The sequence below is a fragment of the Dermacentor andersoni genome, chromosome 5 (genome assembly GCF_023375885.2).
Source record: "Dermacentor andersoni chromosome 5, qqDerAnde1_hic_scaffold, whole genome shotgun sequence".
Lineage (NCBI taxonomy): Eukaryota > Metazoa > Arthropoda > Arachnida > Ixodida > Ixodidae > Dermacentor > Dermacentor andersoni.
This window is the reverse complement of record NC_092818.1, coordinates 100687166-100715105: the sequence shown is the minus strand read 5'-3', so window position 1 is coordinate 100715105 and position 27940 is coordinate 100687166. Positions and strand designations below refer to the sequence as shown.

General features: G+C 46.4%; 1 protein-coding gene across 1 annotated transcript; it reads left to right on the top strand.

The window, feature by feature from the left end:
- Positions 1-27716, top strand: LOC126530969 (uncharacterized). The gene is made up of 5 exons (XM_050178306.3): positions 1-293; positions 15887-16144; positions 20439-20612; positions 25251-25527; positions 27011-27716. Exons 1-5 carry the CDS (start codon positions 285-287, stop codon positions 27241-27243), a joined length of 951 nt encoding a protein of 316 aa, XP_050034263.2. The 5' UTR covers positions 1-284; the 3' UTR covers positions 27244-27716.
- Positions 27717-27940: the final 224 nt, after the last annotated feature.

The following is a 27940-nucleotide window of genomic DNA, read 5'->3' as shown; positions in this document are numbered from 1 at the left end:
GCAGTGCCGGGAAGAGCTGCCGATCTTGCCGGGCTTGCGTTTCGATTGTGTTCGGCCGTGCGCGTCCCCCAAATCTGTAAGCAATGAATACAAGAACGGCCCCAGATAAGGGGCGGCAGCTGCCGCGCAAGATAGGCGGGTCCTCGACTGATTGAGCGACGTTCCGGCCGTGCTTCTGCAGGAATAAAGCGCACCGCTTATCGATATCGCCGTGCAGCTCATAGGCGACAAACAATCGTACACAGCCGACTTCAGTCCGCACAGCCCCACCGAAACACCCCGCTATGGAAAAGGTGAGTCCAGTCAATGCTCATTCCTCTGTCAGTGCCGTCGGTCATTCCATGGCCGACCGTTGTCTGGCTGCTCTACGCGTTTTGAGTGGGCGTGTATCCGTTGCAGTGGTTAAAACACGTTGGCGGGCTAGTTGGTTGCAGTGGGCTGCCAAGCGACGCTGTCTCGCGTTTGGGCCTCTTTGTCGAAGCGCAATGTCAACACGTCCGAGAACAGTGTGCCAACACCTTCTGACATGAGCACTGAGCTTCACGCTGGACTCACGGATCGAACGCTAATATAGTCTGCAATCTTCCTATACGCGCTCATGAGTTTCTGTAGGAGGTGGGGTCAGCCGTCAATATTTTGGCCGGCACAAGTCCACTCCGACGCAACACATCGTACAATCATAGCGACATCGGACGTATTTGGTGCATGGGCCAGGCCGGGTGAGGGGGATATTAAGCCGGTGATCGCTTTCCTGTCATTTCCCTGTCCACTCAAGGTGACAGCTGCACCATCAACCATTTCCCACTTCTTATTTCACTGGCCGCACTCAGAATAGCAACGCCTCGATTTCCTGTGTCAAGTGCGGTTTGTTTGGACCTTTCCACACTTGCGGAAACGGTACTCGCTTTTTATACGACCCGGTTGAGCAGTCAATCGGACGTCCACCGTAGTACGTTTGTAATGTGAGAAGAAGCAAAGTTTTCTCCTTTCTTTTTTCTTTGACGTCTTGATGCTGTCTTTTTATTTTCCTACCAAGTACATCCTTAGCTTCATTTGCGATCGCAATAAGTCCCGAACTGCGTTATGAATGTGCGAAACTGTGGAACTCGAGAACTGTATGTGTGCCAACTACGTATACATTTTACGCAGGTATCGCTTCCGCGCTACACAGATATATGCGCCTATCGACAAAATGCGATCGTCGTCGTGGCCTCCAATGCCTCTGACTGACCTCGCGAGGTGCGAGACAAGTATATCTAGCCTCACCGCCGATAGCTTATCTTTTAATGTGCTGTTGACTCTTGTCGATCTTGACTCCTGCCGGGGAAGTTCCGACGCAGCCACTTGCAACCGTCAGCGCAACCTTGAATACGCACTTAGTAATCTTCGCATATGGTGATGATAAATGTTATTGTTAAGTGTACTGTATTAGGATGCATGCGAAGGCCAGATATGCGTACTTAAGAATTCAGTCTCTGTCACAGAACGTTTAATTCACGTGCGTATACATTTGCCACATTTTGCGACTTGCCGAAGAAACAGAAAAGGGCAGAGTGTCGACGTCTTCCGATAGTTTCCGATGTGATCATAGGACAACGCGCAGAACAACGCCGCCAGCATTGTTGGAATCTCAGCGCAGACTCCCGTTATTGCAATCGCACCGCTAGCACGAGTTGTTGCAAATGGGTCGCAAGCCCCAAGGGTAGCGTTGGCCTGGGGCACAACTGGAAGCATCCGAAGGTCCCGGCAAAGCATGAGTCGACTGGTAACAGAACAACTTGTTTATTCTAGCATCGCAAAAGAGCGGGCGGTCAGGTCGACCGAAGTGGAGAGACGGGAGAGCACGTAACTCAACGGAAGAAATCGGAGCCTCTCTCTCGGCGTCCGGGGGCAGCTGCTCTTATACTCTCGGAGTTGAGGGCAAGAGGGAACGTCTCGGGGAGAGGCCACGTGACTGCGGGGCACGGACACGCTGAGAGACACGTTGGGACGAGTGTAGTGACGCATCCGCCGGGCGGGCGCCGGTCAGACCTCCTCGCTTCACACTTGGGGAGCTCCCCTCCCCGGCTGCCGCGCTTTGACAAGCGTGGGCACCAACATGCACACACACACACACGCACACACGAAGACACGTGGCATTGAAACACGCCTGGACGCGCTTGGCGGGGAGGCGTTGCGGCGGCGTCGAACGGGCCAAAATGTCCGCCGCTTTGAACGAAGCCCCGGCGTCCGTTGCATCCGCGCCGGCTATACCGCGCGTCGTAGGCGAAACGTAACAGCATGTATGGTTGAGGGCGCGAGCAGGCGCCACGAATACCTACTGTGTGCTGTACTCGAACCGTCTTTCAAGACGGCAGGTTTTCCAATTTCGGTAGCGGAGGTATCTTTCTCGTTTCCTCTCTTTTCTTCCTTATCGATCTCATGATACGCTATGTCTACATGCATCTACCAAAGCGGAAGAACCGTGCCAACGCTGTTCCCGCTGAAACTATTATTTCTTTTCTTTTAAATCTCTAACGTCACTAAAGCGCGGTCCCAATCTTAAGCAGTATATTTTTGCTTAATGGTTTGCGTAATACGTTACTCTGCTAGTACTTCATTCATGCCATATTGACCACAAATAAAGACTGGGACAGCGGAAGAGAACACAAAAACGACACGGACCGACCTTGTCGTTTTTGTGTTCTCTTCCGCTGTCCCCGTCTTTATTTGCGGTCAGTATGATATCCAGTAAACACCAACTAGGCCAAACTGAAGTTCTTCTGTAGTACTTCATTCAATCATTCATCAGTCGCGTGAAATGACCTATTATGCGGGTATACATAGGGTGTCCCAACTATCACGCGCCAAGATTTAAAAATATGCAAATGCCGCGTAGCTGGGCAGAACCAAGGTAATGTTATTTTCTGTCGCTTGGAGATACTGAAAATATTGTTTGCATTCCGCTTAATTACATAAGTAATCTTAATTAATCAACGCCTCCAATATTATGATTAGATGAAGAATAACAATGAGAAAATTGTAGACCAATGTGAAAAACTCCTGATACAGCTTTCTGCTGCTCAATATTCACTCACTCACTCAATAGCTCACTCGAACAGCTATTGAACGACGAGCGGCGGCGGACGCCAGTGGGCGCAAAAACGCCCGCTGGCGTCCGCCACAGCTCGTCATTGGAATTTCAAAATTACCTGCAAGAAAATTAAAAACAAAAGAAAGACAGGAACACTCCCATTGTGCCGCATGGATTTGAACTTAAGGCCAATGGAATGACAATACAGGATCATATCTCTTAGCCACTCTGCCCTTCCTTTTTTCTTCTTCTTTCATTTATTTAATTCGGGGCACAAATGATTCTTTCGGAAAACAGAAAAAGAGAAACGAGCTAGTGGACCGATGCTTCAGCGGTGGAGTACACTCAAACTGGAGAGCGCGATCGAGCCAGCAGCTGCCATGGCTGGCTAACGCCCGCTCGACATCTGTGCTCTGGTGTGCTGAATATAGGGCTGGCGTCCGAGCCTTCTTTGTATTTTAGCACGTCGCCTTCCCAGTTGCGGCGGCGGTCCTAAACTAAATTTCCTTCTTATACATGCAATGACAATGATTCAGCGTGTCTGTTCGTATTGATAAGTGTCCTTCTTGTAAAGTTTACTCAACGGCGCTTACGTCGTCTTGTTTTCGTAAAGGATAACGTGATCAAGGCATATTAATGGCGGATAACAAATATAAATAGCAGAAAAGCCGACTGAATTCAGCAGTAACTGGTAGCTGAAATTGATTGGAATGGATTGGAAGGGTTTGCTGGAAGCAGCAAAGGGTTGCTTTAGGAGAAACCAGTGACTAAATCCGGGCAGGTAAGAGGAGGAAGAAAATCCGAGTCCTTCCATTTCACAGCCGAGAGGCACAACTACCACAAACGAATACGACTCGCACTTGTTATGCTTCTCGAATGGAGATTGCTTGGTCGCGCCGGCAAATTTTCACTCCAACGAACACCACAAGAAACAGTCTAAAGCTTACTGCGCATTATACGTCGCCAGCTATCAAGTCACTCTTTCGCGTTACGGTTGAAACAAAATTTTATTCTGTTTGAAGTAGAAGAAATTCATTACCCGAATGTAAACGTTTACCACTTTTGCAAGTACGCTGTCCGCAATCTTCTCGTAAACTTTCTTTACCTCTATTACCTTGCAGAATGTCGTAGTAAAGGCAAACCTTTACAGATGGCATCGCTTCTTGCAAAACTCAACATATGCAGTAATGAATACAAATACAAAATGAAAAGAAACAGGCAACGGCAGTTATAACTTACAAGAGTTCAAATCAACACGCCCTTTAAGGCGTACAGCGTTGCCTAATTCAAGTAGACTGTACTCCAGAAGATGTCACATGTTCAGCTTACGCCCACAAATCGTTTGCTGGTGTGAGACTTAAGAGGAAGCTTTAGCTCGGGTGCTCCTATCTAAATACATGTAAAAAGAGAATTCGTTTTTCTCGGCAACCACAGCACCAAATTTGACGGGGTTTGTTGCATTTAAAAGAAAAACTTAACATCTAGTGACTGTTGGTTTCGCATTTTCGATTTAGGCCGTCAATTTTTTATTAAAAATTGGCGAAAATCCCAAATTTTCAGAAAACGAAACTATCAAGTTTACAACTCTGTAACTCAGCAAGAATAGGTGATATCGTAATTCTGTGAATTGTACCTAATAGCACATCTAAAGCGGACAAATTTGACATCTTATACATGAATCTCAAAAAATTTATTAATATGTAATTACAACTTTTGCAGAACCCTCGTAAACAACGTAACAAACTCACGTAAGATGTAAAATGACATATGAAATTTGTCCGCTTTGAATGATCTAATGGATGCCGTTTACAGAACTGCGATATCTGTTCTTGATGCAGAGCTATTAGTTTGTAAACTTCGTGCTTCTATTTTTGTCAAACTTCTGAAATTTTGTAAATCTCTTTAACAAAATTCAAGCCCTAAATCAAAATTCCGCTTCCAACAGTCACTAGAATTTAACTTTCTCTCTCAAAAGCAACAAATTTCATTAAAATCGGTCCAGGGGTTATCTCAGAAAAACATTTTTGCGTTTTTACATGTACTTGAATAGGCCGCGTCGGAGTTGGGCATGAGCTAAAGCTTCCTCTTAAGCTTATTTCTAAAAACGGTGAAAATTACGGTCTTGTGCCTTAACGCCTTTATTCGCGGGCGCGTTCGCACTTAAATTGGGCACTTAATGTAATGTGACCAGATTCGTCGGACGCCAAAGTGGGGCGGGAGTTGGGGGTCGTAGATGGGAACGGTATTCAGCATTTAATATTATTTTTGTTTATGTAAAGAAAAACTCTTTTGGAAGCCATTCAGTAAATTTGCAGCTGCGTTACGACACTATTCCACGTGTTTACAACGCCACATGAGTGACAAGTAAGATTGCATGAAGATGGCGTGGTCAGTGCGCGTTGGCTTGGCTACAGTTCGTTAGCCAACACACTGAGAAGTCCATTGTAGTCAGGTCGAGAAAACGTACGAGCCGTTAAGTTCTTGCGTTTCCATTGTCACACGAAAGTGACACGTCAAAGTATCGTGTCTGCTGTATCCACATTTATGTAGGTGTAATGAAAACATAGTCGAATTAAAACTTTGTGACCCCGAGTCTCTACCAAGACAGAATAATTTTGAGTGTGGAAAATTAGGGATTATTACTTCAGTATTCAATATTTCATAAATTATTGGCTGATCTGGCGTCCATGAACGATTAACTAATCACCAAAGCATTGTGCGCCTGCAAATACATGGTCTTCCTGGACATCGCTGGATGGAAAAATAGTGTTTATTCTTTTCAAATCTAGCTGGCTGTGGCGCATTATGACCTTAATGCGCTGCTGCACCATACTGCAACATTAGCTAAATAGTCATTTTGTGTCACACTGCATGACTACGACGGCCAGTAGTATGGCTGGTTAGAGATGAAACGAAATGAGCGGCAGTAGTGCCAGGTTTTTCATTTTTTAGACAGCGTCAGCGTGTTTAGCGCTTGCCACAAAAAAAGCAGCATATTCGTTTTGTCCACTCGGGATTCTCTAAAGGTGCACGCGGAAGCCGCTGTCTCACATTTGGAAAACCGTGCAAGGTCTGTGTTGCCTTCCGGAACAGCGTTTTCCATTCAAGGCGCTCGCGCTTTTCCAAGGGCGGCAAGACATCCATGTCGCAGAAGACTTTTGTGCGCGGATGGCAGACCAAGCGACACGTCCAGATCCTCCAGCCCGAGATGACGTCCCCCATTCCCGTGATTGCCGCATGGACCTTCCTTTTACAATGGAGGAGCTCGAGGCGGCACTAGCTCTCTGCAGGGGCTCATCATCTCCGGGTCCAGATGGTATATCATACCGAGCCTTGTGCTATCTCGGAGAATCCGCACGGATAGCATTATTGAGTCTCCACAACACCTCATGGCAGGAGGGAAATGTTCCTGACGAATGGAAAGTGAGCCGCCTGGTGCCAATCTTGAAGCAGGGCAAATCCCCGCTAGAGCTCACCTCTTACCGCCCAATAGCGTTGGCCAGCTGTGTAGGAAAGATAATGGAACGGATTATCCTTGGCCGCCTGGAATGGTACCTTGAACACTACAAGATTTATCCGAATTCCATGGCTGGTTTCCGACGTGACCGCTCTTCCATCGACAATGTAGTTGATCTCGTTTCATATGTCCAGCACGAAAGGTCCCGTAAAGGTTTATCCGCAGCTTTATTCTTAGATATGAAAGGGGCATACGATAATGTATTACATGAGGCTATTCTCGACGCTCTTGTGATGGTTGGCCTAGGTGGTCGAGTATTTTTGTGGGTTGCAAGTTACCTATCTGCAAGATCATTCTATGTGTTAACTGACGATGGCCCAACTACGCGATGCTATACCAGCAGGGGCGTTCCTCAAGGCGGTGCTCTCAGCCCGACGCTATTCAACCTCGCTCTTATTGGGCTTGCTGAACACTTGCCAACTACCACCGAAATTTCAGTATACGCAGACGACATCTGTGTCTGGACTTCGGCAGTCACACGTCCTCAGATACGTGCACGGCTTCAAAGAGCGGCTACTTTGACAGCGAGCCTACTTGTGTGAACAAGGTCTCAGCATATCACCAGAAAAATGCCCCCTAGTGGCATTTACTCGCAAACCAATGACGCCTTATGTCATCTCAATCAATGGGCGGACCATTTCCTATGCCAGAACCCACAGATTTCTTGGCGTAATTATCGACCGAGACCTCTGTTGGAACCCGCACGTGGCCTACATGAAACGACGCCTGACAGCAACCTCCCAGTTGTTTAAATACTTGACAGGAAAGACGTGGGGGATGTCAGTAGACGCAATGCTGAGACTCTACAGAGCTCTCCTTCTCGGTTTTTTAAGATACAGTCTACCTGTACTGAACAACACCTGCAAGACAAATATTCGTGTTCTGCAGGCAACACAAGCTCAAGCACTCAGAGTTTGTCTTGGTTTGCCCAGATGCACGTCAACTGAGGCAACTATTACGATTGCTCGGGACCATCCAATGCAAACTCACATCACGGTGGAAGCCCTGAGAACGCACATCAGACATTTTGCACGTGCCCCCTATCACCACCTTGCAACACTACCTTCAGACAGGCACCAACCATCATTCTCTAAAACTATCGTCAAGTACAACGACAAACTTCCCTCGGGCTTCACCGCTGCATCTAAACCATCGATACCCCCTTGGTGCTTTGTCAGCCCCACAGTCCATCTCAGCGTACCAGGAATCGGGAAAAAGTCTGAGCTGTCGTCGCCTGTGCTGAAACAACTGTCTCTGCTTCTCCTGCACGAGATGTACGCGGACAGTGCACATATTTATACTGATGGTTCCACAAACATCCAGTGTTCGTCCCGTGCTGTGGTCGTCCCAGCAAGAGGTATTACCATCAGCTTTAGGACTGACCACCCAACGACATCTACATCTGCGGAACTAGCTGCTCTTCGCGCTGCACTTTGTTTCGAATCGGGAACCACCTCGACAATGGTCAATTTTCAGTGACTCAAAGGCGGACCTACAATCTGTGCTATCAGCTCTGCGTCGCGGGCCATTCGAACAGCTCGTGCTCGATATTAGATGCATACTCCATACATCACATGAGAAAGGACATCACGTGACGTTTCAGTGGCTGCCAAGTCACTGCGGCGTCATAGGAAATGAAGACGCCGATAAAGCCGCTCGGACAGCTCTTGAAGACACACAGGAACAGGCCATACCACTTTCACGGTCCGACGCAGCCAGCAGACTTCAAGTGCTTGCACGGGAGATCACGCTCTCTCTATGGTGCACACCAAGCAGCCAGACCAACCGGAGCAATCGTCAACACGACCTGCCCTCCTTGATGCATCTTTGTATGCCAACTGGACTCCGCCGAAGTGAGGCCACCCTGCTTTATCGCTTATGGCTAGGGGTGGCCTTCACGAAATCTTACTCGTTTCGCATTGGAATGGCCGACAACGCTCTCTGCAATGCCTGTCTTTGCGAGGAGACGCTGGAACACATTCTGTGCGACTGTCCTGAATATAATGTTCAGAGACAGTCCATGGCGTCCGTTCTAGCGCACCTTGACTATAGACCATTGTCAGTTGCAACCATTTTCACATATCGCCGACAGAAGACAACGCAGCTGAAGGCGACGAAGGGACTACTTCGGTTTATGAAGGAGACGGGCTTGGACAAGCGGCTGTGACAGTGATGTCACGTACCGCGCAAGAGTGACAGACTGTAACCAACGACGTGTGTGCCGTGTTATGTGCTCTCTATCTCTTCTCCCCATCTTTCATACGCCCCATACCGCTCCCATGTGTAGGGCAGCAAACCGGTTAGGCTAAACTGGTTAACCTCTCTGCCTTCCTTCTCCACTTTTTCCTTCCTTAGTACACGAACATTTTACATTCTGCCTTCGTCATAGTATAGCCACCGCGGTTGGGCATCGAACCTGCTACCTCGTGCTCAGCCTCTGTTGAAATTGTATTGGATGGAGGCCAAGCTTGCAAATTCTGAATAATTACTGGCTAAAGTTCCGTCATTTGGGGTCATAGACCCGTAAACAACGGATGTCAAGCTGGAACTCTTGTGGCTTTCCGAACGTTTACCTGATCCCTTTCTTGCAGATGGCATTCTTGGCCATTGTCAGACGTATAACGTAAAAATTCTCTGCTCAATTAGCTTTATTCTGTACTGTGCATGACATATATGGCTAAACAGCATGTCATCATAATCTGGGTGCCCGGTCACAGAGGCGTCGATGGTAATGTGCTTGCAGATGAAATCGCCACATTCATAGCAACAAAATTACGTAACTCTTCCGTAGCTGCTCTTGCCGTAGATTTGAAGCCTTTCATTCGCGAAAAATTCAGGAACTACTGGCAACTTTTATCAGATACTTGAACCCGTAATAATTTCCACGTACTAAAACCATAGTTGGGCTATTGGCCATCAACAACAGAGTCACGACGAAGTGATGTCCTTCTTTGTCGTCTCTGAATAGGCAACATACACGGCACACACAATTACTTGCTGACTGGTGGTGAACCCCCAATGTGCCGCCGATGTGGTGAAACGCTTACCATTCTTCACGTTCTGCTGGAGTGTTGAATAGCAGAAGCTGAGAGAAAGGAACGCTTTCCTTTGGCACAACGGCAGCATAGATCTCCATGCGGCAACGTGTCTTGGTGCAGAACCGTTTTTTGACACCAAAGCAGCTTTAGGTTTTTTAAATATGTTGCCTTACATGTTATCAGGCCAAGAAATTCAAAGCGCATCCTTTCACCAGAGGGTGCTGCTATGATCGTATCGTTTTGTATAGCACGTGCCTACACATCCTTGTGTTCAAGGGCTATGTTAAGGCAGTAGTGCTTCTTGCAAACTTTTGTCACTGATACATTTTAGTATCATATATTATCTCATACATTTAGTCGCATATCCCTGATTTGGTCATTATGTCATATTTAGTCTCATATGTTACTCCATCTGCAATGTATCTGTCATGTTCCTAGTACGCCTCGCTAGTATTTGTCACAATTTCATTGCATAAACATTTTACATACTTTACTGCGAGTGTTTTAGGCCACTTTAAAACCGCGTCTCATCTACCTCCCATAATTCATTGCTCTATTGCCAACTCATTATCATTAGCCTGGCGCTCTTCATTCTTTTCGGCTGTCCAACCCAGCTAATCATTTTCGGGGGGCGATTCCGAAGATAGCGCAGTCTAAAATTGTTTAAAATCTCTCTGGTGCTTGGCGGAATCGGACCCCCGTCACACGGGTTTCTCAAACAAAGCAGCATGACGATTTTGCACGCTGCGCCACAAATACACCACGCGATCTCGGAGGACATGCAGAGCCCTTTGCGACGGTGCTTCTTGATGGCGCAGCGTGTCCAGAGAGGAGCTCGGTTGCAGTAGACGCCTCATACATGACATGTTTCGACTGTTTGCGTACTTGGATAGTCATCGTATGGATAAGTTCTGGCCAATTCCTTCTTTTTATTATTCTCGAAGCTGTGTAGTCTTTCGAAGATGGGATTTTCGTGTCGGGGCATTACTGGAAACTATCGGGCGTGTGAACAGATGCAGGCGCCCAACCACGACGCTGCGCTGTTGTTGACCTTACAGTCGACGTTGCAGGCATGCCGCACCTGCTCTCTGTTTTCGATTCCCAGATTTTTATTTATTTTCGGTAGACGACCTCTCTGTACGGGCTGCAACAAGGTTATACACATCCGTTGTCCCTGTCGGGTGCCTTGTTGAGAAGTTCGCTGACACTGCGTGCATTCAGCTGGTGAGTATATGTTGGACATCCGCCGGTAAGAGATGACATCGCGTGTAAACCGCAACCGGTGAAACTGCCAAGCGCGTAGCTCTTTCGAGCGACAGTTCGTGCAACAAAAATAATCAGAAGGAAAGAAAAACTGTGTTTAGCTCGGCCAACTCACTGCTGCACCTACAGGTATTCTAGAGCCACCTATATTCGAGGCCCGGTGATGCCGTTGAGCAAAGCCTCGTTTTTGTTCACCGTATGGCGAACGCTGGAGTTAGCTGAATTTGGTTTGGATTCTAATTAAATTCAGGTTGACTTTCGCTACTTTGTGGATTCGCTACTCTAATTCAGTGCATGTCGAGGCGAAAACTCAATCATTTCATGCCTAATAGTTGTATGGAGACAATATAGAGTTTTTAGACATTCTGTGGGCAAACTTGCCTTCGTATAATATTTTTTTCCCTGTTTGCTTAGACAGCGTTAGATGTTCTTATGACAACAGTTACATCAAAGCTCAAATTTATGAACCGCGTTAGACGCTCTATGCACCTACTATTATTCTAGATGAACATACAAGCTCCAGACTATCTATGTAAAGCACATGGACTGTCCATAAGCTGTCCGCAAATCGTGCAACAAAGTCTGCATGCAGACTTTATGGACAATTGTCTGCTATACACACAAACTACACTTCCGTGTGAGCGGAGTGGTTTCATGTCTGATTTTCCTTTACTTTCTTTTTTCATCTATAGCTGTTTCAGCTGCTGCATCACTAATGGCTCTGATCGACTATTACCTCACTCTTTCTTGTCTAGCGCATAGACGAACGGTGCTTCTTCACGGATACCGCTGTATGCAAATCTGCGCAGCACGCTCTGCTACTGCCCTAGTGGGAGTGTCAATTCTTGAATACTTCAAATGCTTCATTCACCACACAGCAGAGGCGCACAATGGAAAAAACAAGACGTTTTCATCTACTTCCATTGTTCTTCGTTATATAGTGTAGTCGTGTAATTTCCGATAATGGTTATGGACTGGCGCATAATTTTACGAGTGATAGCTCGTAATCGCAAAATTCGATGCGCTTTTGAAGACCTTCACGGATGCGACCAAGAGCGCTCGTCAAAGCTGGCTTCTCCACATTGTCACTTTTCGACCGGAGAAGCCCACTTGAGCTGTTCTAATGAGATGTGGCACACCGAGTGCCTCGAAGAGAAACAACGTCATACGTATTCATCGCCACGGTAATCGATGGCCATGACATCGTTCTCCTTTCCTCGTTCAGGTAGATTTGAGCGTCGTTGCCAGTTGAGACAGTTACGGTTACCACTTACAAGCGCTAGAAAATATACTGGGACATTGTATCACCGTGATTGAGCCTGTGGGTTTGCTTCTTTTCCACTGCATCGAGCGCATGATTTGCCCTCATGCTGGTTTGTTTGGCTGCCATCTTGCACTTTGCCAGAGAAACAACAAAGCAGGACTAGTATTTAGACAGGGCACATGCCGCATTGCTGCCACCTGCTTATACATATGTATGCACGTATACCTGCGTCTCAATGGTTAGCTAGCAGCTTTCACACGTTCTAATGTTTATTTATTTATTTATTTTGTTAAGATATTTTCGATGCAGTTTGGGCGTTTGGGAGAGAAGTGGTGTACATTACTGGTGGGAGGGGGGGGGGGGGGGCACGCAGAGGTAGAATTCGAACGCAGATTGATTCAGGTTGGTGGCGATGGAGGCAGGGAGGCGATTCTATTCTGATGACGTCTTCGGCACGAATGAATGACAGTTGAAGTTAATGCGGCCGTCTGCGGCTTTAATCCTTTGTTTTCCACAAGGATGTCAGCTTGAACGCATTTCCTTTCAGCGCGAAGGAAAGCACAGTGAATGTAGACTTTCTATTGGAAAGCGTCGAAGTGTCCTAGTATGTCTTGCCGTCAGAAGCCACAATTCCACGAGCCCATACAAGGACTGTCATACGGTCCCAACAGACGTATGCTATGCTGATGGCAACACTAGTTGCCGCTGGCAAACCTAGGATTAAAGCGATTTTTTTTTCAATGTTTCGAAGTGTGAGAGTTTATTGGCACATTTATTAACAACAAACATTCGCAGCAGAGCGTGCAGCACATATAACCTTGTATCCCATGTGAGCATGTGTTTCTAATACAACATTTATATAGGAAATCGGGTGTGTGAAATTGGCACAGCCTGTAAGCATGTTTTCTAAAGCAATAAATTTAATAACGCCCTATTATCAGACGCTAACGTCACAGCTACCAGCATCATCATCAGCTGCAGCAGCAGCCTATTTTTTATGTCCACTCCATATCTCCAATTACCCCTTTCTTGCGCTACCTATATATCGGGTGTCCCAAGCAACTTGAGCCAAACATTAAAAATATGCAAATGTCGTGTAGCTGGACAGAACCAAGATAGTGTTGTTTGTCGTCGCTTGGAGATACTCAGATTATTTTTTTTTGCATTCCGCCTAATTACATAATTGGTCTTAATCAATTAATCAACTTCTCCAATATTATAATTAGACTAAAAGTATCAATGAGAAAATTGCAGAACAACATGACAAACTCCCGATACAGCTTTCCGTTGCTCAATACATGCTACATAAAAGTGTTTTCTAAGCATAAAAGACGTCCGCGAAAACTGCCTCGAGCGGCCAGTCGCGCGTCAATTTTGCGTGGTTTAGCAAGGTAAAGTTGTAGGCCAGTTGGTGAGACACTGAATAAAAAACTGCTACAGACACAGGAGGGAGAGAGACAACAACACAGAGCGGACACAGGCGGACAACACAGAACGGACGACAACCGCCCTATGTTGTCGTCTCCCTCCGTGCTGTGTCTGTAGCGGTTTTTTATTAACAATTTTGCGTGTATTCGAGCGCTTCTCATGCTTGGAAAAATGCTTTTATGTAGCACGCATAGAGCAGCAGAAAGCTGTATCTGCAGTTTTTCATCTTGCTCTACAATTTTCTCATTGACACTTTTCATCCGATTACAATGTTTGAAAAGTTGATTAATTAATCAAGACTAATTATGTAACTAGACGGAATTGAAAAAAAGTAATCTGAGAATCTCCAAGCGGCGGCAAACAACATTACTTTGGTCCAGCTACTCGACATTTCAATATTTTTAAAGTTTGGATCAAGTTTCGTGGGACACCCGGTATATAATATAGTTAATGATTGGCCAACCTTATGCTTCCAGCGCTGCTGAAGCCGAGAGTCGCTCAGAGTCGGGAACTGTGAGCAAGCAACGGGGAAAAAGTTTTACAGAAATAGACATTATTATTGTTGTTGTTGTTGTTGTTGTTGTTGTTGTTGTTGTTGTTGTATTTTAATGTATGCGTGCGCCAGTACTCAGAACTTAGGGTTGTTCCTTGGCACGTTAAATGAACTTGATTGATTGATTGATTGATTGATTGATTGATTGATTGATTGATTGATTGATTGATTGATTGATTGATTGATTGATTGATTGATTGATTGATTGATTGATTGATTGATTGATTGATAAAACCATGAGCTGGTTACGAGTCCCGCCGTAGGGGGGAGACTCAGGGTTAATTTTGACCACCTGGGGTTCTTTAACGTGCATCTAAATCTAAGCACACTGGCGTTTTTGCATTTCGCCCTTATCTAAATGCGGCCGTTGCAGCCGGCACCCAACCCGTGAGTTTGAGCTCAGCAGCGAGACGCCATAGCCGCTAAGCCACCGCGCGGCGAGGAAGGGACTCCGGGAAAGAGAATAGGGAACACCAGTTCTGGCCTGGTTTGTCCTTCTAGTGCAAGGTTCGCGACCTAGTAAAACGTTTGTTTGTGTGGTCAAGTTGGTGTCAACACGCAAACGTATTTTGGAGCTTGGTTACACCAGCAGACGAACTCGAAAGACCGGATAAGTTAAGCGTAATCTATACAGCTGAAGGCTGCAGACTATACCAAGCGACATCTTGCGGTGGCCTATAATTACATGCGCGGGGAAGTGCATGCACTCACGAAACTGTGCCTGTTTCCTTTTCTTGCACAGTCGGGGCGTCAAAAGTGAGCGAGGAGCGGGTTCCGCGAAAAAGCCTTACTTAACACCAGATTTTTTTTCCCAGCCAGTAAAACAGTGCGGCACTGTGTTGGTGACGTACACTGCTATTCGGGCAGCTAATCCAAATTTCAGGCTGCGTTCCCTAGCTCAGAAAAATTTTTAACAGTTCCTCAAATCCCGCGTCTATTGCACTTCTTTTACGCAGTACAGTCGACATTGCGCATAATACAGGGTGTTTCGGCGAACATTCTCAAAAATTTTTTAAAGGTTGCCTGTGGCAGAAAGCTGAATTCAAGTTTATGATCCGGTCTACTCGAAGCAGCGGACACTATTTGCACAAACAATTAAACTGTAAAATTGACTAACTAACAAAAAATTCTCTAATTAACTTTTTAACTAATTACATTAGGGCCCATATTGCAATTTACATATTCTAGCAGTGGACTTCGCAAGGCGGATCCACTTCGAACGAATTCTGAGGACGACACCAGTTTCGAGATATAAATTCCCGAACTTTGCGGAGACATGCATAGGCGTTCCAGTTGCTTGTGTGCTTCAGTGCATGAAGCGACGTTTTGTTAACAAATTAACTGGAACGCCAACGCATTTCTCCACGAAGTTCGGGAATTTATATCTCAAAGCAGATGTCATCTTGAAAATTCGTTCCAAGTGGATCCGCCTTGCGAACTCCACGGCTATAATTTGTAAATTGCAATATAGGCCATAATGTAATTAGTTAAACACTTAATTAGTGATTTTTAAAAATTTGTTGATTTTGTTTCTCAACTTTGTGTGCCAGTATTGTCCGCCGCTTCGAGTAGACCAGCTCATGAACTATAATTCTGATATCTGCCACAGGCAACCTTTAAAGATGTAAGAAAGAAAGTATTTTTCAAAGAAAGTATTCGCTGAAACACCCTGTAGTTATTGCCGAAACGAGCCTACGTGCAGAACTTCGTGATTCAAAAATGGGTGGGGCTTCCTTCGAAAAAAACAAAGCTGCAGCAGCACCGAAGTTCGTGGCGCCTGTGGGTGGCGTCTGCCGGCGCCTGGCTGCTGTTGATCATGTGCTGCTGCTGCTGCCCGGAGCCCGTGGGGGCGACGCTGTGCAACGAGCTGACCATGCTGTCCGAGGAGTGCCAGTGCGACGAGTATAACGGGAGGCTCACGCTGCGGTGGGCCAACATCCACGCCAGCCCGCTGCTCAGCGACCTGGAGAGGGTGGCCGAGGCCAAGATACCCCTGTACGAGATTCAGGTAGGACACGTCAGTGCATTCGAACCCCCCCCCCTCGCCCCTACCCCCACTGTTTTCGCTACTGCTTCGTGGAACCAATTTCTCACTGGCATCTCTGACGCCGAGCCACCATAAAAGAAAAAGGAAAAAAAATGAAACTGTTCGAGGCTAGTTGGGTTTGTACGCGCCACCGCGCAACCAGTAAACAACGCCGGTTGAAAGTAGATGCTTGTTGTTATTTGTCCCGTCCATCTAGTTTCGTACCGTTATACACAACCATTGGCTCAAAACCCAAGCAGCCAGCTTAATTAATTTGCTTAGTTTTACTAAGGGAATACCAAAAGTTAACACATTAATCTGGTAAACCATATCTTTAAAAACCCCAGTGTCCTTTTTATTTCGCCGGAGAAAGGTGCATTAGTACTTTCCAAACTTCCCTCTTTCTTTAAAAAAACATTTTTGTTAGTTTCGCACCTAAACCTTAGTGGCCGTACGTCAATGTGGCGTCTCGGATTTCAATGCATTTTCTCCTATTCGGGCAGTTTTGGCGCCTGAAAATATCTCGAAATTTTCTAGGTTCAGTATCCGTTTCCTTTAGAATGCAATGCAATGCTCATTTCCCGATAAACAGTTCTCTAAATTAACACGAGTGGACAGAGTCCAATTCTAGGACGTCATGGCGGGCAGGTTCGGGACCTTAGCCTAGCGTCGCCAGCTGCCTCTCGTCCTTCTGTGGCTTGCCATGCTTCTTCCTCTCACGTTAAGAGTGGCCCCTTTACTATTGCAGAAGTGTAATCAACTAATACATCTTAATTTTATGTTCCAATCTTAGTGTCCCTTTATGCTAAGCTCCTTGCTGGACAGCCGTAACTCATTTCGTCATTTCGTTCTTTTGTTATACAGGGAGTTCCACGTAACTTGAACCAACGATTTCTAAAAAGGGGTTCACCGCAGCTGAATGAAACCAACGACATATGGCTGCCTTCATGCGGCGCTCCTCAGAGTATCTTTCTTATATTCCGCTTAATTTGTTAATTAACAAATATTAATTATGCATTTTCTAAATATTAACTTGAAAGCCAAATGCGTTTCGTCACATTGTAGAGGGGATTCAGAAACGACCGATCCAATTTTTTGTGGCGACGTACATGCCGCATGGGGATCTTTTTCGGCGTTTAAATAAAGCCCGATAAATATGAAATATATTCACGTGACTGCGCACATGCGCTATCGTATCGCAGCGAACCTCAACCGTGCTTCGAGCGAAAGAACAGGGCGTGCGGACCGTATCGAAGTGAGCGACCGCGGCTCTAGGCGTCGGCTCCACGGTGCATCAGCATCTTTGACGGCGGTACACGGAAAAGAAAACGCCGTCGTCCCTGATAAGCGATAGGCTCGAAGCAAGGTTGAATGCGCTGCACCCGCGAATTTCCACCCACGAAAACGCAGTGCGCCTGCCGTGCACCTCTTAAAGAAGAGCGAGCCACCCAGCTCGAAGCTTGATGTATTTGTTCTGCTATAATGTAAACGCTGGGTTAATTGGAAAATAAAAGTTCGTTGTTTCACATTAGAGAGAGAATTAACTATATAGTGAAATGGATGGTTCACTGCCCTGTTCAGGGGCGAGGGTCAATGATGGGGATCATAAAATAAACAAAATAAAAAAAGAAATCTAAAAGGAACAACACGCTCATGACCTGCTGGTCAAGCTGGCCTCGCGCACGAACTCCCATAAAGAGTCGATAGCTCGCCGGGCGTCGGCTTGAGGGGTTGGCGGGGCCCATGGCTCCAGTGAAGTAATGCCGCGTCCCTTTCGTTTCTTTTTTTTCTGTTACTATAGCCAGACCGGGACCGTCCCACTATAGGCGCCTGACTGTCGGACGAGCACCTATGTCACACGTAATTCACGTCACTGGCGACGACATCGCATTGGGCTCTGTCTCTTTCTCTCCCTCGCTGTCCAGGCGTTGCCTACACTCTGATGAACGCACTCCTTCCTTGAAGCGACTAGCGCGAGCCACTTAGCCAGGACGTCTTGGTTGAGGGCTGTGCCTGTCCTGGCTTTGGGCATCAGCACTTGCGCGTCCCGAGGAAACCGCTTGGGCAAAGGGTGGGCTTTGTGAGGTACCTTCGCCTTCAGCGCTCTCGTTTTGGCTGCAGTTTGACTCGCTCGCGCTCTTCCTCCAGGGTGCAGGCGCACAGAATCGGGAGAGAGGTCGGTCCAGGGGAAACGATTTGCATTTTGAGAAATTATAATCCGCCAATAGCTTTCTATATAAGCGAACAGTTTGACTAGGCTGTCTACCTCGTTCTACTCGTTCTGACAAAGAAAATACCCTTGGAATTTCTTTTCTTTGAGTTGCAATTTCTATGCAAGCTTTTATGCTGTTATATTCCAAGGTGGTAAGCTGTCTAACTGCACAACTCGAACTGGTGCACTTCTACAGCAAGAACGAGGTGTTTCTTCCGCCAAATAAATACATGTAGAGTTTATTTCAGTCGGACAATTTTAACTCTTAATCGTACACTAAATAAAAGTGTAAAGCAGTATGAGTACATTACGCCCTACAAACGGAAAAGAAGCCCCCTTTCACCGTGAGAGGAAAGGTGTGAAACGCGTAAAAACGAAAACAGAGTTGCACTGCTGCCATGAAGTTCCCCGCACTGGCTTGTCAAGGCGTCGTAGATTTCGACAGCATTTAAATGGATCTATGGTTAACTGCTTTTCGTTAACTAAGAAGTACAGCCTATACACTGCATTATAGAATAAACTGCATTATTGCATTATTGCAATAATGCATTACTGCATTATTGCACTGCCTTATTGAATAAGTATCCACCTAACAGGTTTTGCTTACTTAACTGGTTGCAAAACGGCTAAAATACGAGAACGAAAATTGAAATTCTTGACGTCGAACTTAAGTGATGGTTCTGAAGTTTCGAAATAGAAATCACACGCGCGCACACAGACACACAAACACACATAAAAAGGTTTGGTCCTTATTTCAGTTATTTACCTCACCTTATCTCACAGAATGAATAAAACGATTTTGAAGACAAGTTACCATTGTTGACTGGGGTCAAGTGAGTCGCAGGAAGAGAGTCTAAATTATGGTTGCTCCTTTACTACCGTTCCGCACGCCTAAAAGCGCCCACACGTCTAATATGTATGGCGTTTGTCATGGCGAATCCGCAGCATGTAATTGGCCAGCATCGGCGATTCGAAAAAAAAAAAGAAACTTCCAGAAATGTGCAGACTTCGATCCCTTCCATAACAGAGCAAAAAAGCGTACCATTCATGGTTGGTAGATAAGAATTCCTAAAGCTACCAAGAATCTCCGCGCGAATAAAAAAATGACTTCATTTGTTATAAAATGTCAAAGTCTCCCTATAAGTTTAAAAAAGTAAACATTTCCTTGCATGAATCCGCGTGTGCTCTTATTTTTACTTTGGTGTGCTAAGAAAAGTTAGCATACTTTTTCAGTCTATCCAAAATTTCCGAAAGATCTTGTTTCTTTTTTCTTGTTTTCAAAATTTGTGGAAGTTTTACATCTTTCGGCGATTTCTTGCCGTGCACTGTATTGCCGTCTCTATGATGTTTGGAGCAAGGAGCCTTCAGAGCCCTCATATCGGCGCATAGACTTGCCGATATGAGGGCTCCTTAGTCCGGAGATCCGTATCGCATACAGGGTGTCCCACGTAACTTTAGTCAAACTTTAAAAGTATGCGAATGCCACGTAACTGAACAGAACAAAGGCGATGTTGTTTGCCGTCGCTTGGATATACTCAGGTTATTTTTTTAATTCTACATAATTACAGAATTAGTCCTAATTAGTTAATCAACTTCTCAAATATTACAATTAGACGAAAAGTGTCAATGAGAATATTGTAGAGCGACATGAAAAACTGCCGATACAGCTTTATGTTGCTAAATACGTGCTACCTAAAAGTGTATTTCCGAGCGTGAATTAAGCCCGCGAATACATGCAAACTGCCTCGAGCGGCCAGTATTTTCTCACTGTAACTTTTCAATTTATTTTAATACTTGAGAAGTTGATTAATTTATTAAGACTAAATATCTAATTATGCGGAATTTCCTACACCCTTTGTTCGCCCCCTCCCCCTTTCCCTTGCCGTTGGTGAGCTGGACCACTCCACCAGAACACCTCCACCCATCTGGCTCCTTCCTCGTGCAGCACGTGCAGTGCGTTTTGGAAATCTCACAACCTCACAGAAGCACCTGATTTGTTACCAGCGACGACGACTCGGAAAATGAGCCGCCTGTGCGATAAAGTCTACGTGTCTCTCGGTGCAGATCCGGGACTCTGACCTGGAGGAGTTGAAGAAGGCGTTCCCGCAGTTCATCAACGAGCATGTGGAGCGGCTCACGCTCGACAACACACGTATTGGCCAAGTCTATGTGGGCGACATCATACGGCCCATGGCGAAGCTGCGTAGCCTGCAGCTCGAGAACGAGACCATCCAGCAGGTATACACAGACCATTCCGATCCGCGCCACATGTTGTTGTTGCTGTTGTAATGCTTATTTATTGTGACCGCGAAACTGCCGCGATGCTTCCATCTCGTGCCATCCGCAGGCAAAGGAAGGAGGCTGAGTGGCAGCCAACAGGAGCGATAGCGTGGGAGATGAAAACGCCGAGCACTGTGGCGAACGCGTATGCAATGACTAATCGGTGGACTGGTCTGCCTATAGCTCTATGGCTTGCGGGCAGCGGTGTTGTTGCGGTCACCGACATGTATCCGACGGCTTTCAGTCCTGCCAAGAAATAAATGGGTTCTGTACTGGACTCATTTTACGAGGACGGATCAGAAAGCTTTTTGCCCCTGTTTTCTTTCTTTAGCCAAAATAAGGTGCATGCAGGTAATTACAAATACGGCCTACTATTCTACGTACCTTGCACTATTTTTCCACATAGTCGCCACACCGGTGCAGACATTTGTCCCATTGCAACAACTAACAGGGCCGTGCCGAGGAGCTACCGGCAGATAACGCCGGGTCGTTCCAAGAAAGGGTCACCGCTGGGGATGGCGTATGTTGACTTCGCATTTACAGCCGTAATTTGGCTTTTTAAAAAATAGGGGCAAAGACTTGCTGATTCGCCCTCCTATAAAATGAGTTTATTTTACTTGTTCACAAATGAAAATAGTGTTTCGTGCCTGTGTACCAAGAAAAGCTTGATGACGAGGCAGCTGACGACAAAGCCATTACGAGCGAATGGCAAGTATGCTAAGGAAAAATCTGAGCGCTATCTGGGCTGTTCGTTCCGCCAATCTCTAACTTTAACGAGCCCTTAATGCACGGAACAGGGGCGTTTTTGCATTTCGCCCCCATCTAAATATGGCCTTCGCAGCCGGACTTTAGTCGTACATTTTCACGTGTGGAAAAGCACAGAGAAAGTACTCTATTTACGCTGTATTTCCCCTGCAGCCAGAGCGCAAGATAAACACACTCGCTCGTGCCAAGTGCTCAGACACTTGATCGTCTTTCTCAATTCGGCTCGTCTCCTCGGCATCTGTCGATGGTATCGTAATACTACCGCCGGCGGCAAAAGCGCCGTCCTGGTGTTGTTAAATATGTAAGGCGCGTGAAAACCTCAACCACATGTGACAACGTAAGCCGTATCGCTCTCCGCGAGCTCGAGGCCGTCTCTTCGCCATCTCTGCGATGCCTCCCGATCCACCAGCAACCACGGTTGCGATGACACAGGCCGTTGTCCGACAGGAATTTGAGAACATGGGTCTCAACTCCGTGTGTTTGTCGACACAACCCGTCGTTCCTCCCCAATTCTCTCGTGGCCCTCCTCGTCTCTTCAGCATCTGTTGATGTCATTGTGTATATATATATATATATATATATATATATATATATATATATATATATATATATATATATATATATATATATATATATATAGAGAGAGAGAGAGAGAGAGAGAGAGAGAGATCTTTGCATGCAATGCAACTATACGGCAAATCTGATATTTTTAAACTCTGGTTTCCTGCACTGCAAAAACGGTGGCAGGTGCGTTGCTATACTTTGGGTAACTATCGGACTTCCAGCTTCTCGTCCGTAACATTTAGCCAGTAATTTTAGCAGGTGAAACCCGGATCATTGTTTGTAAACAACAAAATATGGACGCATTCAGGGTTACCATCGTGTCGAAAATGCGTTACATAAAGGACAACGACCTTATACATAGAATGCGTATGCACCGCGATGTTATACATAAATCACTCAATTTACCGACCCGCACGTTCAAGGTTGCGCAGTTTTACATATTCGATGTCGGAACAGCCCCTCCTAAGGAGAAAAGCACGTTTCCCTAAATGTTGTAGTTTCGCACGAAAGGCGAATCATCGATTGCGATAGCAAAATAATGAACAGCTATCTATACGACGCAAGGACAGTAGCTTTATCGGCCGTGTAAACTTGTAAACATAGGCATACTAACTAAATAACAAGCATGGCGTCACGCTCGCGTAAGCAAGCATGAACACATTTCATTCGATGACCGCGGAAACTCGCTGTCAAAACGCTGAAGTGAGGAAGCGCTGCAGCAGCAGTGACCGAATTGACCTTCGTACTACGTCTCGCATCAACGCGAACTAAGCCGCGAAAACAAAGCGCGCGGCGGACTCTGTCCCTATCGCAGATGGCTTTCAACATAAGCGGCCCGTGCGGGCGGGCGCGGCCGCCCGGGTCGCCCGGTGTAGGACGCGCGCCCCTTCCCTATACCGTCTCGGCGGATCCTTGCGCGCGACGGAAGACGGAGCGCTTCCTCCCCGCTTTCCTCGCTTGCGTGCGCGAAATTGAGACGTGATCGCCGGCTCACCCTCGCACGCTTTCAATGGCACATGCAGCACACAGCGCGCGGCGACGATTTTGTCGCACTTAGACTTTATACGGAACCTCACGGCAACGCCGACGGCGACGGCAGAAATGCGCCTGGAGAGTCCATATAATTGCTGTCGCTATAAAATAAAGTTCGCGCCGCGGTGGAAACGATTTTGTTGCGATAGCAACTATATGGACACTTCAGGCGCATTTCTGCCGTCGCCGTAGGCGTTGCCTCGAGGTTCCGAATGAAGTCCAAGAGCGAAAAAATCGTAACCGATTCGTATAATTTGTGCGAGTGAAAGTGTCGCGCTTCCTCACTCCAGCGTTTCGACAGCGAGTTTCCGCGGCCATCGAGTGAGATGTGTTCATGTTTTCGTGGGCGCGCGTGATATGCTTGTTGATTGACTTAATATATATATATATATTGTCACGTGGTGGTGAAGTTAAGAACACAGTAGCGATACTGTGAAAGGCAAAAACTAACTTTTATTGGGCGAACCTGTGCCCACAAGAACAGGCTACACTTATAGCACAACGATAGCGGCGAACAAGGTCGGCGATCGTCGGAAATCTGATCAGCGGGTCAAGCGCGTCGGCTTTTATACAGCATTCATCGAATGTTCCAGACTAATCCTTCGGACCCGCGTGCCTTCCACAAAGTTCTATACCATTCGCGTCACGCGATGAAATCAGATAACACAAGGTTCGGCGACAACAGACAGCCGGATGGAAGCATCGATAACTTTCCAGAAAATTCGGATACATGCAGGCGCATCCAGCGCTGTGCGATTACATTTGTTAGGCGGCGAAACGTGGTCGCCCGATAAAGATAAGTACACGCGTCAATGTGTGTGTGTGTGTGTGTGTGTGTGCGCGCGTATGTGTGTGTGCGTGCGTGCGTGTGTGTGTGTGTGCGTGTGTGTGTGCGTGTGTGTGTGTGTGTGTGTGTGTGTGTGTGTGTGTGTGTGTGTGTGTGTGTGTGTGTGTGTGTGTGTGTGTGTGTGTGTGTGTGTGTGTGTGTGTGTGTGTGTGTGTGTGTGTGTGTGTGTGTGTGTGTGTGTGTGTGTGTGTGTGTGTGTGTGTGTGTGTGTGTGTGTGTGTGTGTGTGTGTGTGTGTGTGTGTGTGTGTGTTCGCAAGTTTACACGGCCAATAAAACTACTATCCTTATATCGTATAGCTGTCCACTAATTTGCTATCACAATCGATGCCTCACCTTTCGGACGAAACTTTGGCATTTTAGGGAAACCTGCTTTTCGGTTTCTTATGGGACCCGTTTTAACACCGAATATCTTTTTTTTTACCCGCCGTGGTTGCTCAGTGGCTATGGTGTTGGGCTGCTGAGCACGAGGTCGCGGGATCGGATCCCGGCCACGGCGGCCGCATTTCGATGGGGGCGAAATGCGAAAACACCCGTGTACTTAGATTTAGGTGCACGTTAAAGAACCCCAGGTGGTCGAAATTTCCGGAGTCCTCCACTACGGCGTGCCTCATAATCAGAAAGTGGTTTTGGCACTAAAACCCCATAATTTAACACCGAATATCTAAAAATGCACAACTTAGAACACGTGGATCGGCATAACAGTGATATATATATGTAGAACATAGTGCATACATATTGTAAAGTACACTCTAAGGAACACGATATGTTGTTCAAAACGATCTCATCATCATCATTTATAGCAGCTGCAGCCTATTTTTTTATGTCCACTGCAGGACGAAGGCATCTCTCAGCAAGCTCCAATTACTCCTGTCTTGCGCTACCTGATTCCAACCTGCGACGGCAAATTTCCGTAGTTCATCGCCCCACTCAATTTTCTGCCGTTCTCGACTTCGCTTCCCTTGTGTTGGCACCCATTCTGTAACTCTCATCCACCGGTTATCTGCCCTACACATTACGTGGTCTGCCCAGGCCCATTTTTTTCTCTCGTACTAACTAGAACATCGGCTATCCCCATTTGATCTCTGCGCCATGAAAACGATCTCATGCAAAGTCACAAAGCTGTTCCAAGCCACAAGGATAAGTTTAAGCAAATCCATGTGCCAACCATCATTCGATCATTTTCATGCTGGCTGGACCACCATACTGCCATCTCCCGTAAACACTAACGCCAGAATTTAATCTAGTAATTCTTGTAGAAAATTTTGTGCTAAAGCTGGCTCGTGCTCAGCGCCAGTGCATTCATAATCTCTCAAACGTTGCCCGGTGCGCAGAAAGACGCACTGCTCGCGGCGTGTATTTGCGAGCCGTCTGCACGTCTTCTGCGCAGCTGGAGGCGAACATGTTCGACTCGCTGCCCCTGTTAGACGAGCTGGCCGTGAACAGCGCACACCTGGTGTCGGTGCGCGAGAACGCTTTCGTCAAGCTCAACCTGAGCCGGCTTTGGCTGCGCCACAACCACCTGACTCAGGTGCCGGGCGCCGTGAGCAAGTTGCCCTACCTGCGCGAGCTGGACCTCTTCGAGAACCGCATCGAGGTGGTCACCGACCAGGAGGCGCTCGTGCTCCAGTCCAACCTCAAGCACCTCCGCCGTCTGGTCATGAACAGTGCGTACAGCCGACTCTGCCTTCTGCATGCATATTGAGGGGAAGCTTTTGCTCGGGCCCAACTCCGACGCGGCCTAATCTAGTGCATGTAAAACGCAAAAAGAAAAAATTTCAGAGATAACCTCTGGACCGATTTTAATGAACTTTGTTGCATTTGAGAGAGAAAGTTAAATTCTAGTGACTGCTGGAAGCGGAACTTCGATTTAGGGCCTGAATATCTAAAGAAAATGTTCAGAAATTTGAAAGCTTGAAAAGAAATAGAAGCGCGAAGTTTACAAATTATTAGCTCTGCATCAAGAACAGATATCGCGGTTCTGTAAACGGCATCCGTTAGATCATTCAAAGAGTACAAATAAGATATGTCAATTTCTAGTTTACGCGAATTCGTTACGTTGGGTGTACAAGAGGTCTGCAAATGCTGTATTTTCATATTACTAAATTTTTTGAGAGTGACTTCTAACATCAATTTTGACCGCTTTAGATCTACTATTAGGTGTAATTCACAGAATTGTGATATCATTTTCATTGCTGAGTTACGGAGTTGTAAAGTTGATAGTTTCGTTTTCTGAAAGTTCTCGACTTTTGCCAAATTTATAAAAAAACTGACTACCTAAATAAAAAATTCCAAACCAACAGTCACTATATTTTAAATTTTTCTTTTAAATGCAACAAACCTCGTCAAATTTCGTGCACTGGTTGCCGAGAAAAACAAATTCTCCTTTCACATGTATTTAGATAGGAGCACCCGAGCTAAAGCTTCCTCTTAAGCTTAAACCATGCCCATAAAAGCTGCAGGGGAGTAGAAACGACACACGGAGCTGCCGCCAGGAGTGCACCGATGCGCCTTCGTGCGCGTTGGAAACAATACCACGTGATAGAAATGAGCGCAGGCCCGAGGAGTATGCCTCGATATGGGACGAGAGGAGCAGAACGATGCGTTGGGAGAATTGATGGACGAGTGTAACAGATGGACAACGATTGGACAGAAAATGAAATAGGTGCTTAATCCTCGCGACGCGTTTCCGTTACATCATGTGTCCTGCCCAGGTGTATCGTTCGGTACTTTCAAAACATACACCACTTATTGGTGCTGGATCACTGTTTGCACCAAATTGTCATATAACAGCAATATTGATCAACACTACAATGTCAATATATATATATATATATATATATATATATATATATATATATATATATATATATATATATATATATATATATATATATATATATATATATTTACGAAGGTTCCGTTGCTCCACACACCAAATGTTACACGTTCGCGCCAGCTCCTTTGAAATATTTTTCTTACGCCGTCGAAGCGTTATCGTGACGTGTGCATATGGTCCATATATTTGCTGAAGCCAGGCAAGAACACATGCGCGTTAAAAGGCGTAAAGGACACTTAACGAAAACATTCGAAAGGAAAGAGAAACAATGCGATGCTCGCGTCACGTGCGATGTATATATTTATGCGCAGAGATGCAGTGTGACTGCGACTTGGGCAAGGGCGAGTTCCTGTCCTGGATCCGGCGGGCGAACATCAGCGGCGTCAAATGTGGCGAGCCGCCGTCCCTGCTTAGCAAGGACGTGACCGCGCTCACCACCAAGCAATTCTGCGACGGGGCCGCCGCGCCACCAGCCGGAGCGGCCATCTTGGTCGTCATTGCTGCAGCACTCGCCGCCGGCCACTTTGCCGTCTCCGTCAGCTGAGAGCAAGGCAGTGTGTTCGGGATACGTGACTACAGGTGGTGCCCAAATCCACGCGCCAGTGACGGTCGCCTCTGAGGGATTAAAACAGATCTCGAAGGCTATGCCTTTGCTTGCTGGATGCACCGGAAGTGATTGCGCAGCCGGAAACGCGTGGTGGTCGTCACGTTTGAGACATCACCTATCACGACGGAAGGGCCATGTCGCGTCCTGTTCTACTGTCATTGTTTGTGGTCCGAGTGCAATTTGGACGCGAGTGGAGAAGCGTCGACTAATCCAGCGAGACGAAGTGAACGGAACGTTGTCGTCGAAGTGCGGGCACAAACCATTACGAGTTCACGCGATAGTGTAGACATTGTGGTGCAGGCGCCAAGATAAAACTCTACTGGTGCCAGTTTTTCTTGTATAATTAAATAAGAAAGATAAAGAAGATGCTAATATAACGTTCTAATAAATGACTACCGTTTTATCAACCATGCGAAGCATTGCCCCGATGCTATAGGTGTCCTCGCCGAACCGCAGTTTCTGTGCTCACTTTCTCAGCTTTCCACTATGCAAACGCCATCTTTTAATTATTCTCGTCTGCGTGACGTTGCCAATACCCGCCACTCATATGCATATAGTAATGGCAATGAGACATTGACAGAGGCTGTCTTCATGGGCCCTTAGTCTCACTTTATATAAGCTGAGCGAGCCATCT

Bases quoted from the DNA above. Each gene is read 5' to 3' on its own strand.
- LOC126530969 (XM_050178306.3), top strand. The intron at 16,145-20,438 runs GTAGGACACGTC...CTCTCGGTGCAG, and splicing joins TACCCCTGTACGAGATTCAG to ATCCGGGACTCTGACCTGGA. The intron at 25,528-27,010 runs GTGCGTACAGCC...ATTTATGCGCAG, and splicing joins CCGCCGTCTGGTCATGAACA to AGATGCAGTGTGACTGCGAC.